This window comes from Perca fluviatilis, chromosome 5 (genome assembly GCF_010015445.1).
Source record: "Perca fluviatilis chromosome 5, GENO_Pfluv_1.0, whole genome shotgun sequence".
Taxonomy (NCBI): domain Eukaryota; kingdom Metazoa; phylum Chordata; class Actinopteri; order Perciformes; family Percidae; genus Perca; species Perca fluviatilis.
In genome coordinates this window covers 37,720,672-37,733,737 of record NC_053116.1, presented here as the reverse complement: position 1 = coordinate 37,733,737, position 13,066 = coordinate 37,720,672, and the positions used below count along the sequence as shown (strand labels likewise).

At 49.6% G+C, this 13,066-nt stretch overlaps 1 protein-coding gene across 1 annotated transcript in view; it reads right to left on the bottom strand.

Moving 5' to 3' along the window:
* Positions 1 to 340: 340 nt before the first annotated feature.
* The window catches only part of LOC120559052 (ATP-binding cassette sub-family D member 1-like), a 16,486-nt gene continuing 3,760 nt past the window's right edge, over positions 341 to 13,066 (bottom strand). The window contains exons 2-4 of the mRNA XM_039800474.1: positions 4,068 to 4,156; positions 3,675 to 3,764; positions 341 to 549 (exon numbers count right to left, since the gene is read on the bottom strand). Of these exons, the coding sequence (XP_039656408.1) occupies positions 390 to 549; positions 3,675 to 3,764; positions 4,068 to 4,156 (339 nt within the window). The 3' untranslated portion in view covers positions 341 to 389. The remainder of the gene's footprint in view (positions 550 to 3,674; positions 3,765 to 4,067; positions 4,157 to 13,066) is intronic.

The following is a 13,066-nucleotide window of genomic DNA, read 5'->3' as shown; positions in this document are numbered from 1 at the left end:
AGAGAGAGAGAGGTAGAGAGAGACAGAGAGAGAGAGAGAGACAGAGAGAGAGAGAGAGAGAGAGAGAGACCTTCATGGGACATCGAAAATATATGAAAACGTAGACTCAACAACACGCCTCGATAACTCTCAACATCAGACTGCTGATCTGAGACCAGTTCAAAATCCTACAAACAGAAGTTTAGAATCTGTTCCATTCAGCTGTGGTGTGTGTGTGTATGTATGTATGTATGTGTGTGTGTGTGTGTTTATAAGTGTTTGTGGCGTGTGTGTGTGCGTGTGTAGGTGTGTTGGTGCGTGTCGTGTGTGTATGTATATGTGTGTGTGCGGCGCCGCGTGTCCATGGTAACTAGTAAAACAGCAGATTTTCTTCTTCCATCGACTCGGAGTTAAAACTCAGGAGAGAGACTCCTCTTCATCTGTGGTTCTCTCCTCTCCCTCCCCCTCTCCCTCCCCCCCTCCCTCCCCCAGCAGGACGCGCAGCTCTGCCAGCCTCTGTTGCATCTTGGGAATCCCGGACAGCTGATTCTCCAGACGTTGTTTCTCCTCCTGAGACAACAAAAACAGATGGAAACATGTCGATGTTTTTGTGTTTAAATAAAGTTTCAGGTCTAAAACTAATGACAGACTGCAGCCTGTGACCCGGACACACACACACACACACACACACACACACACACACACACACACACACACACACACACACACAACACACACACACACACTCACTCACTCACACCACATACACACACTCACTCACTCACACCACATACACACACACACTATGTGCCGGAGGCATGTTGTTGTGCTACTGCTGGTTACCGTGGGTTACTACAGCAGAGGTTGTGGGGGGGTTAGCGGAGGAGCTTCACGCAGTTTTTTTAACATCTTTACAAGTGAACCAGTGAGGCTCCACGGAGGAGACTGAGTGGACCGTCCACACCAACACACGCTACCCCCGTAGTTACCAGACCCACACAGCTACCCCCAGTTACCAGGACCCACCCAGCTACCCCCAGTTACCAGACCCACCCAGCTACCCCCAAGTTACCAGACCCACCCAGCTACCCCCCGTTACCAGACCCACCCAGCTACCCCCAGTATACCAGACCCACCCAGTTACCAGACCCACCCAGCTACCCCCCAGACCCACCCAGCTACCCCCCAGTTACCAGACCCACCCAGCTACCCCCAGTTACCAGACCCCACCCAGCTACCCCCAGTTACCAGACCCACCCCCAGTTACCAGACCCACACAGCTACCCCCAGTTACCAGACCCACACAGCTACCCCCCGTTACCAGACCCACCCAGTTACCGACCCACCCAGCTACCCCCAGACCCACCGCTACCCCCAGTTACCAGACCCACCCAGCTACCCCCCAGTTACCAGACCCACCCAGCTACCCCCCAGTTACCAGACCCACCCAGCTACCCCCAGTTACCAGAACCCACCCAGTTACCAGACCCACCCAGCTCCCCGTACCCACCTAGCCGCCCAAGTTACGACCCACCCAGACCCCCAGTTACCCCACCACACCTCCCAGCTACCCCCAGTTACCAGACCCACCCAGCTACCCCCAGATTTACCAAACCCACCCAGCTACCCCCAGTTACCAGACCCCAGTTACCAGACCCTCCCAGCTACCCCCCATTTACCAGACCCACCCAGCTACCCCCAGTTACCAGACCCTCCCAGCTACCCCCCAGTTACCAGACCCACCCAGCTACCCCCAGTTACCAGACCCACCCAGCTACCCCCAGTTACCAGACCCACACAGCTACCCCCAGTTACCAGACCCACCCAGCTACCCCCAGTTAACCAGACCCACCCAGCTACCCCCAGTTACCAGACCCACCCAGCTACCCCCAGTTATCAGACCCACCCAGCTACCCCCCAGTTACCAGACCCCCAGCTACCCCCGAAGTTACCAGACCCACCCAGCTACCCCCGAAGTTACCAGACACCCCTAGCTACCCCCAGTTACCACACCCCATACAGCTACCCCCCAGTTACCAGACCCACCCAGCTACCCCCAGTTACCAGACCCTCCCGCTACCCCAGTTACCAGACCCTCCCAGCTACCCCCAGTTACCAGGACCCTCCCAGCTACCCCCCAGTTACCAGACCCGCCAGCTACCCTGGCCACCAGACCCACCCAGCTACCCCCAGTTACCAGACCCATACAGCCAGCAGAGTCTCCAAATGTTAAAGTTTTAGGGCCAGTGTAGTGTGGACGGGAGGCGTAAACATATGTGTGTGTTTCTGTGTGTGTGTGTGTGTGAGCGCGCTGTGTGTGTGTGTGTGTGTGTGTGTGTGTGTGTGTGAGCGTGCTTCTGTGTGTGTGTGTGGGTCTCTGTGTGTGTGTTTATAACTATGTGTATGTGTGTGTGTGCTTATAACTGTGTGTGTGTGTGTGTTTATAACTGTGTGTGTGTGTGTGTGTCTTATAACTGTGTGTGTGTGTGTGTTTATAACTGTGTGTATGTGTGTGTGTGCTTATAACTGTGTGTGTGTGCTTATAACTGTGTGTTTATAACTGTGTGTGTGCTTATAACTGTGTGTGTTTATAACTGTGTGTGTGTGTGTGTTTATAACTGTGTGTGTGTGTGTGTGTGTTTATAACTGTGTGTGTGTGTGTGTGTGTGTGTGTTTATAACTGTGTGCGTGTGTGTGTGTTTATAACTGTGTGTGTGTATTGGTTTATAACTGTGTGCGTGTGTGTCTGTGTGTGTCCAGCATGGAGGAGTCTTTCTACACCTAAGGTAGGTAAATACCAACCACTCCTAAACACCATCTCAGAGCTGGGCTATAGGTGCACACTCACTGGTTTTATATTTTGGTAACCTAGGAAACACAAACAGGTTGTTAGTAAGAGGGCTGCAAACAACTTGGGGGGATGGCCAAAAAGAAACAGCTAAACAGCGCCTGCGCTACCTGCTCTATCCACATCGGCGCCGCCACATATGGTGGAGACACTGCTACTTATACCCTTAAGAAGTGAGTATTGTGCTACTTATACCCTTGAGAAGTGAGTATTGTGCTACTTATACCCTTAAGAAGTGAGTATTGTGCTACTTATACCCTTAAGAAGTGAGTATTGTGCTACTTATACCTTAAGAAGTGAGTATTGTGCTACTTATACCCTTAAGAAGTGAGTATTGTGCTACTTATACCCTTGAGAAGTGAGTATTGTGCTACTTATACCCTTCAGAAGTGAGTATTTTGCTACTTATACCCTTGAGAAGTGAGTATTGTGCTACTTATACCCTTGAGAAGTGAGTATTGTGCTACTTATACCCTTGAGAAGTGAGTATTGTGCTACTTATACCCTTCAGAAGTGAGTATTTTGCTACTTATACCCTTGAGAAGTGAGTATTGTGCTTGTTAAGTGATATTGTGAAGACCTGCTGCGTGTACTGGTCCATGAGTTTGTGTATGTGTTGTACTGCATCTGTAATATTTGTGTCCCTGTATTATTTTTTTTCATGTGGACATAAATAAATGGTTAAAAAGTGTGTGTGTGTGTGTGTGTGTGTGTGTGTGTGTGTGTGTGTGTGTGTGTGTGTGTGTGTGTGTGTGTGTGTGCGTGTGTGTGTGTGTGTGTGTGTGTGTGTGTTGTCTGTGTGTGTGTGTAGGATCAGTGTGTGAACTGTGGGAGGAGAGCTACAGACCTGCTGAGAAAGACGAAAGTGGAGGCATCCAGAGGTTCGAACCTCCATCCTCCTTCCTCGTCAAACTGAAGCAGGTGAGAGTGGTACTTCCTGTTGGAGGAGAAGAAAGAAGAAGAAGAAGAGGAGGAGAGAGAAAAAGAAGAAGAAGAAGACGACAAGTGTCAGGGTGTGGCGGCTGTGATCAGCTCAGAGCTCTGCTGCCCCCCGCAGGCTAATTCCTACAACTCACATTAACCTCCATTTACAGTCTCCCCTTTAAACACAGAGGCAGTCAATCACTGAAGCTACTTCTTTAGGCGCGTGTAGTGTGTGTGTTGTGTGTGTGTGTGTGTGTGTGTTGTGTGTGTGTGTGTGTGTGTGTGTGTGTGTGTGTGTGTGTGTGTTGATACTGACCACAGGGAGGGTCTGTGTGTAATTGACAGCAGGGCTATCCCAGCATCCCTTGTCAGCCTGGAAGATACTTCCTCCACCGCCGATGTAAGCTGACACGACACTCATCCAACAGAGCGTACCGAGGGCTGGGCGAGAGACATTCACCCAGCACAGAGAGAGAGAGAGAGAGAGAAAGAGACAGAGAGAGAGACAGAGAGAGAGAGAGAGACAGAGGGACAGAGAGAGAGAGAGAGAGACAGAGAGAGAGAGAAAGAGAGAGAGAGAGAGCGAGAGAGAGAGAGAGAGAGAGAGAGAGAGACAGAGGGACAGAGAGAGAGAGAGACAGAGAGAGAGAGAGAGACAGAGGGACAGAGAGAGAGAGAGACAGCGAGAGAGAGAGACAGAGAGAGAGAGAGAAAGAGACAGAGAACGAGACCGAGAGAGAGACAGAGAGAGAGACAGAGAGAGAGAGACAGCGAGAGAGAGAGAGAGACAGAGAGAGACAGCGAGAGAGAGAGAGAGACAGAGAGAGAGAGCGAGACAGAGAGAGCGACAGAGAGAGCGAGACAGAGAGAGAGACCCAGAGAGAGAGACAGAGAGAGAGACAGCAAGAGAGATACCCAGACAGAGAGAGAGAGAGAGAGAGACAGACAGAGAGAGAGAGAGACAGAGAGAGACAGAGAGAGACAGAGAGAGAGACAGAGAGAAAAGAGGAGACAGAGAGAGAGAGAGAGACAGACACAGAGACAGAGAGACAGAGAGAGAGACAGAGAGAGAGAGAGAGAGAGACAGAGAGAGACAGAGAGAGACAGAGAGACAGAGAGACAGAGAGAGAGACAGAGAGAGAGAGAGAGAGAGAGAGAGGTTATAACAGTCATACCTTTACATTCAGTTTAAGCCAATACCCCTAAAATCAGAGTTGTCACCACCGTAACAGACCTAGGATAACTCCTAACACACGATACACCTTTAACACCCCGTACATCCTACCTGCTCCTCTCTAATTGGCTGCAGGGCTCTTTGACCCAGCACCAGCACTTCAGCCTGATAACTTGTAGTTTGAGTATATATAATACCATAATAATGATAATAAACATATAATTAGGTGAGTATATGATATTATAGTAGATGTGTACCGTGGTAGAACAACTGTTCATCCCCATCCCTCTGTTTCTCTCCTCCTAGATAGAACGCCTCTTCCAGTCGCTGACCGCCTCCCAACCTGACACACACACACACACACACACACACACACACACACACACACACACAGCACCCCCCACACACACACACACACAGCACCCCCCGCACACACCACCCCCCCACACATACGCCCCACCCCCCCCCCCCCCCCCCACCCCCCCCCCAGAGAAAACACAACGCCCACCCCCACACACACACTACATACACACAGAGAAATACACTACCACACACACCACCCCCCCCCCCCCCCCCCCCCACCACCCACACCAAACAACACACCCACACCCCCCCCCCACACCCAAACACCCCCCCCCCCCCCACAAAAACACACACACACCCCCCCACCCCCACCCCCACACATACACACACACACACAATACACACAAATACACACACCACACCCCCCACCCCCACAAAACACACCCCCACCCACCACACACACCCACACACACACACATCATCACACATCACACACACGAAGAGAGAAACACACACACACACACACACACACACAGTACAGAGAAAATACACACACACACACACACACACACAGAACAGAGAGAAATACACACACAGACACACACACACACACACACAGAGAAATACAACACACACAGACAGACAGACACACACACACAACAGAGAAATACACACCACACAGCAGCAGCACACACACACAGACACACACACACACACACAGAGAAATACACACACACACACACACACACCGATACACACACACACACACACATACAGGACCTACACACACTGCCCACACACACACCTACCACACCCCACCCACCCCCCCCCCCCCCCCCCCCCCCCCCCCCCCGCTACTACACCCCCCCCCCCCACGCTACTACCACACACACACACCACACACAAACACCTTATAAATCCAGCTTATACAGTTTTTATGTGTAGGACTGTGTTTTATTTTACATTCACCGGCTACAGAATGACGCCATCAGGGCTCCACAATATATCGTTATCCGTCGCAGAAGTCACTCCACGCAATACACACATCACCAAAGACCGTATATCGTGACTCCAGGAGTTTCCACCTCTAGCTGAAAGATCCATCAGCAGAAAAACTGCACTTTAAAATGCTACTTTGACTGCCTTTCGTGTTCAGTTCACTGTTCAATTGTTAGGATGTTTAAAATTATTCCACGCCATTTTCTAGTTCAACACACTATTTGTCGTTTGAGAGTATACTGAAAGCAGCAGAAAAGCAAGACTTGGGTACACTTTTAATATCAGTTTATTCCAAGTTATGCAAACATTCACAACGCGCGATTTTTCCTCCTGTAAGGGCGGCTACCATACACACCCACATGTTGTTTCACTTATCTTTGGTGGGGACCCGGCCACATAATGCATCTCCTTAGCCCCTTACCCTAACCTTAACCATCACCACCCCCCCCCCCCCCCCCCCCCCCCCCCCCCCCCCCCCCCCCCCCTAAAAGCCTAACCTTAACCCCTTACCCCCCCCCTCTAACCTTTAACCATCACACTAAAGCCTTTAACCTCTTTACCTCTCACCTTAACCATCACTACTAAATGCTAACTCTTAACCTCTAACTAACCTTAACCCCTTACTCTAACCTTAACTATCACTACTAAAAGCCTAACCTTTTAACCCTTAACTTCCTAACCTTAACCCTCTACTCCTAACCTTAACCATCACAACTAAATGCCTAACCTTAACCCTCTACCCTAACCTTAACCATCACAACCAACCAACCAACCACCCACCAACCAACACCACTAAATGCCTAACCTTAACCCTTACTCCTAACCTTTAACCATCACAACTAAATGCCTAACCTTAACCCTTTACTTTAACCTTTAACCATCAAAACAACTAAATGCCTAACCTTTAACCCTAATTCTAACCTTAAATCCCCCCCCCCCCCCCCCAACCAAAACCACCACCCCCCCCCCCATCCCCCCCCAACCTATCTTAGCCCTAATCCTAAAACCAGTCTTAACCCTCAACATACCTTTAAACTTGTGGGGTCCACTTTGTGGCCCCACAAGGCTCTGTAGACCCTTACAAGTATACTGTATTCCCCCTGTTTTCAATCCAACAATAAAACAAGCCCCCCCACACTACACACACACACACACACACACCTCCCTCTCGGTCCATAGGGATGTAGAGCAGGTGGGCGGTCCCGTTAGATCTCCTCCAGATCTGGAATCGGTACCTCTCTGAACCATGTCCCCCCACCAAGTCCCGTAGGTGAGACCTTGGTCTCTGAGGGTCCCTCTCGACATGTAGGGTCTACACACACAAGGTACTAGCCACGACGGCAACGCTCTGTTAGCCTGTCCAAAGAGTGCTTCTAAAACCTGAATAATAACGGCATATCACACGCGACATTAGTCAGAAAATGCTTGGCTAAAGAGCACCTAGACCTACAGTAGTAGCAGTAGTAACAGTAGTAGTAGTAGTAGTAGTAGTAGTAGTAGTAGTACCTCTGTGGATGAGAACATGTACTGAGGTTCTTGGACGGGACAGTACTCCTTCCATAAACAGGCCACAGTCCACTGAAAGAGATCCTGACAGGAACTCTTCCCACAACCGCTTGGACCTGTGATCAACACATCTTATCTCTCGGCCCACCTGAGAGACACACACACACCACACACACACACACACACACACACACACACACACACACACATACAAAAAGAGACAAAATAACATTTTAAACCTAATGCTAAATAGAAAAGAAAAAAAGCAAAAATGCATCAGATCCTGTGGTTGGACAGTTAAAGTGCTAGAATGCACCTGGAACACACCTCCCCGGTAAGACCAGCACTCAGCCAATGCACCTGAACACACCTCCCTAGGGGGTGACTAGCACCTGCCTCAGAATGCACCTGAACACACCTCCTGTGTGCACCAGCACGTCCAGTATGCACCTGAACACACCCTCCCCTGTAAGCCAGACCAGCACTTCCAGAATGCACCTGAACACACCTCCCTCTTGTAAGACCAGCACGCCTAGAATGCACCTGAACACACCCTCCCCGTAAGACCAGCACGCCCAGAATGCACCTGGAACACACCCTCCTGTAAGAACAGCACACCCGAATGCACCTGGAACACACCTCCCCTGTAAGACCAGCACTTCAGTAGGGCACCTGGAACACACACCTCCCCGTAAGACCAGCACGCCCAGAAATGCACCTGAACACACCTCCCCTGTAAGACCAGCACCAGAAATGCACCTGAACACACCTCCCTGTAAGACCAGCACGCCCAGAATGCACCTGGAACACACCTCCACAGCACCAGCACGCCTCCACAATGCACCTGAACACACCCTCCCCTGTAAAGTCCAGCACGCCATGGGCCGCTGAAAGGCTAGGTGCATTTGAGCTTGGACGGGAAATTGACAACTGGTCGGTCTTAAAGGAACACGACTTCTACTGAACTATATTTCTCCTAGGCGGAAGAATATAGTACTTATGGCGGAATGATTTGCTTTGCAAACAACCTGCCTGAGAATATAGTTCCCGGGTTTGTTTACGGTTAGAAGACGGCTGTGACCCCATGTTAGGGTTGTTTTTGTACTCGCTGGGCACTCTACAAATCACAACATGGAAACAGGAACATGTTGATGCTATTTTGTCACTCTATTCGGAGTGAGGCTAGCGTTGGACCATTCATCTGCATGTTCTGTGCTAGGCTAAGTTAATGCTGGGAGCCTGACAGCTTTTACAGCACGTACGGAGATAGAGAAGGGTCTGTGCGGACTAGTCTAACTCTGGGGCTTACGTAATAAAGAAAAAGTCCCAACAAGCTCCGGTTCCTTTAAACCAGCCCGAACACTTTATGTTACCTTTTACCGGTGTGAGGTAGTGGGCCCACGGGTGTGTTGAAGGCTTCTGCAAGTTAATCAACATTTTGATCGGTAGATGTAATGAATACAATGTAATCGGTGAAAACCGATTATTTTGCACATTACATTTTGCAAGCAAACCCTTATTTTGTCTCCTTTGTGTTCTGGAAGGGGAATTCAAAAAGTTCAAACAGGAAAGTAGGAAGGGGCAAAATGTCACAGTTCAAAGTGTTTTTACTGGTGATTTTGCTTGAACAGTTTCACTCTTTCTATAACTTTAATAAATGCTACATCGTCTCCAAACCAACGAAAATAACACGGCACTTTAAAAACAGCTGTAAACTAGAGATGGGGGACTCACCTCCTAATCGCACCTAAAAGACTTCTGACTTGACTCTGACTCGAAAGCTCGACCGCCAACAACATGTTTTCATGCAATTATTGCTTTTAAATTCAACTGTATTGTATTGTATGCACTTTAATTTTCTTTACATTGTATAATGCTGGTAAAAAAAAGACGAGCTGCGTGTCCTCTGCCCCCTTTGCCATAAAAGGATAAAAATGCCTCCTGGGAGTTGTGCCTTTGGCATTAGGTTTAGCTTCCCAACAACTTGTAAACAGTGGCAGGAAGAGACCACTAGCAACATGTAAGGTGTGTGGCACTGATACATGATGCTGGATCAAAGCGTACATCGGACTTCATCAGGCATCTCCAAACGCACTCCTAGATAGGGTTCTAGTCACCACACGCTGATATGTAGAAGAGAGAAAAGGTAAGCATTTAGCAGATATCGCCATAAGCTATACAACCATCGCTAACTGGTCGTACTAATTCTGGGAAACAGGCACATTGTATCTTTTAGTATAGTAGTTGCTGAGGCTCAGACATCCATGGGGCTCACGTACGTGGATGCACCCCATCCATCTCCTTCCAGGAACAAGGCTACAAGCTACTTTGTAATCTCATGTGTAGCGTAACTTAACTCCCGGGATGATTTGTGTAGGCTGTTAAGTGAACGTAGGTGTACCCCCGGGTCCACTCAAACACTGGGCCATCTTGGACTGTCTTAATTTGCACATATTTCTGTTACTGTAGTCCTGTTTACTATTTCATTATTTCCAATCCATGCGTGGCGCAGCGTGGGATCCGGGGCGCACTGCCACTCCTGTGGAGACGTATGGTCTCACCCTCCTCCTCCTCCTCTTAGAGTCTAGCCCTCTAACCTTTCTCTGAGTCTTTGAGTCTGAGTCTGGTCTTCCCACTAACCTTTCTTCCTCCTCCCCTTCTGAGTTCTGGTCTCAGTAACCTTCTCCTCCCCTCTGAGTCTGGGTCTCTACTACCTCCTCCCTTCTGAGTCTGATCTCACCAACTCTCCCTCCTCCTCTCTGGAGTCTGGTCTCACTCAACCTTTCTCCCTCCTCTGAGTCTGGTCTCAGTAACCTTTCTCCTCCTCTCCTCCCTCTGAGTCTGATCTCACTAACCTTTCTCCTCCCTCCTCCTCCTCTGGTCTGGTCTCACTAACCTTCTCCTCCTCCTCCTCCTCTGAGTCTTCAGTCTCACCCTACCCTTCCTCTGAGTCTGGTCTCTACCCAACCTTCTCCCTCCTCTGGAGTCTGGTCTCACTTAACCTCTCCCTCCTCTCTGAGTCTTGGTCTCTACTAACCTTTCTCCTCCTCTGAGTCTGCCCCCTCCTCCTCCCCCCCTCTCCTTTCCTCCTTGGTGGTCTCTCACTCAACCTCTCTCCCTCCCTGAGTCTGGTCTCTACCTAACCTCTCCCCCCCCTCTCCTGCCCCCTTCCTCCCCTGAGTCTGGTCTCTACTCAACCTTCTCCCTCTGAGTCTGGTCTCACTAACCTTCTCCTCCTCTGAGTCTGGTCTCACTAACCTTCTCCCTCCTCTGAGTCTCCTGGTCTCTTACCTAACCTTCTCCCTCCTCTCTCCCCCCCCCTTCCCCCTCTTCCTCCTCTGAGTCTGGTCTCACTAACCCTCTCCTCCTCTGAGTCTGGTCTCACAACCTTTCTCCCTCCTCCCTCTGAGTCTGGTCTCACTAACCTCTCCTCCCTCTGCCTTGCCTTGCGCTTTTCTTTTGAGTCTCTTGGTCTCATAAATCCTCTCTCTCCCTCCTTCTGATTCACTAACCTTCTCCCTCCTTCTCTGAGTCTTGGTCTCACTTAACCTTCTCTTCTCTCCTGAGTCTGCTCAAGTCCCCTCTCTCCCCTTCTTTCCCTCCTCTCTCTCTCTCTGCTCCCTCCCTCCCTTTTCTCTCTTTTTCTTTGCTCGGGTCTCACTAACCTTCTCTCTCCCTCCTCCCTCTGAGTCTTGGTCTCTACTAACCTTCTCCTCCTCTGAGTCTTGGTCTCTCACTTAACCTTCTCCCTCCTCTCTTGAGTCTGGTCTCTACTTAACCTTTCTCCCTCCTCCTCCTCTGAAAGCCTCGGTCTCTACCTAACCTTCTCCTCTGCCCCTCCCTTTTTTCTTGCTGGCCCTTCTTTTCTTTTCTGAGTCTGGTCTCACTAACCTTCTCCCTCCTGCTGCAAAATCTGGTCCTCTCCCGCCTCCCGCCTCCTTCAGTCTCGGTCCCACTCAAACTCCTCCCCCTCTCCCTCTGAGGCCCTGGTCTCCTCATGTTTTGACCCCAAAGCTCTCAATTGAGCTTACTTCAACACCCTTAGAAAAATAAATAAAATGGCATTACATCAGTGACTCTCAAACCAATACTATCGCATGGTGAATTTGACTGAGGAGGGAGACGTCCATGTTCTGTAACTGGTGCGTGCGCCTGCCACACTGTCTCCCTCTCTTTGATTTCCACTCCCTACATTAGACATGTTTCTTGAGTGAAAGAGACGTGCTTACATATAGCACATATCACTCACAGGTAAAATGCTTCAACCATCGCTAAGTGCTGTGCTAATGTTGGGAACAGCCACATTGTATCTTTTATAGTTGTATATATCCATATGATGTGGCTGCACTTAGGTTAATATTCTTACTCAGGCTTGAGGCTAAGTGGGATGTGTTAAGTTATCCTACAGCTGATTTTAATATTTCGTACTGTCTGGGCATGCTTTGAATTCATAGACGGACTGGGACAGATCAGATGACCAGAGACTTGAGACTTGGACTTCCCAAAATGACTTGGAACATCTCTGCTGTAAACGGATCGCTACTGTAGAGCCTTGAACTCTCTCCTCACAAACTTCACAGTCTGAGGGAACGGACCAACTCACAGAGCTGGCTGTCGGTACAGGGAGGTCAGCTAGTCCCAGAATCGGACGAGAGAGGCGTGCTTCTTGTTTCCATCAATGGCCTTCTTTCTGTCATGTTTCCATCTCCCTCTCTTCCTCCTCGGTTTAAGCCGGTGCCACCTAAATGTTCACTTCTGCCATCCTCTATTGTGTGTCTGTGCACGAACACACAACCACACAACCACACACAACCACACACAACCACACACACACACACACACACACATTGCACACACACACACACACACACACACACACACACACACACACACACACACCCACACACACACACACACACACACACACACACACCCCTGGCCAGTAATGCAAATAGAGCTGGTGCTCTTCTGGACCTTTGACTCCTGTCCGGAAGCTGTAAACTGGTGGGAAGAACGAGATTAAAGGAGATAGGGGGAGGTGTGAGGGGGACCGGTGACTCGAGCATGCCTTAGTACCCAGTGTATCATCATCACTGGCCCTGTGTGAAATCCATTATTGTTGCCACTGGCTGCCTATATTTGTTCGGATGTATCAAACCCTTTCCTGTCTCTTTTAAGAGTTTAACTTTCAGCTGTGGTCTTCATCAAGTATTCCCACATACCTACTAATTCAGTACTAATACTTACGTGCACTTCAATACTCTGCTTCTGCTACAGTAGAAGTCCAAATGTTCTATGCACGTGTGTGTGTGTGTGTGTGTGTGTGTGTGTGT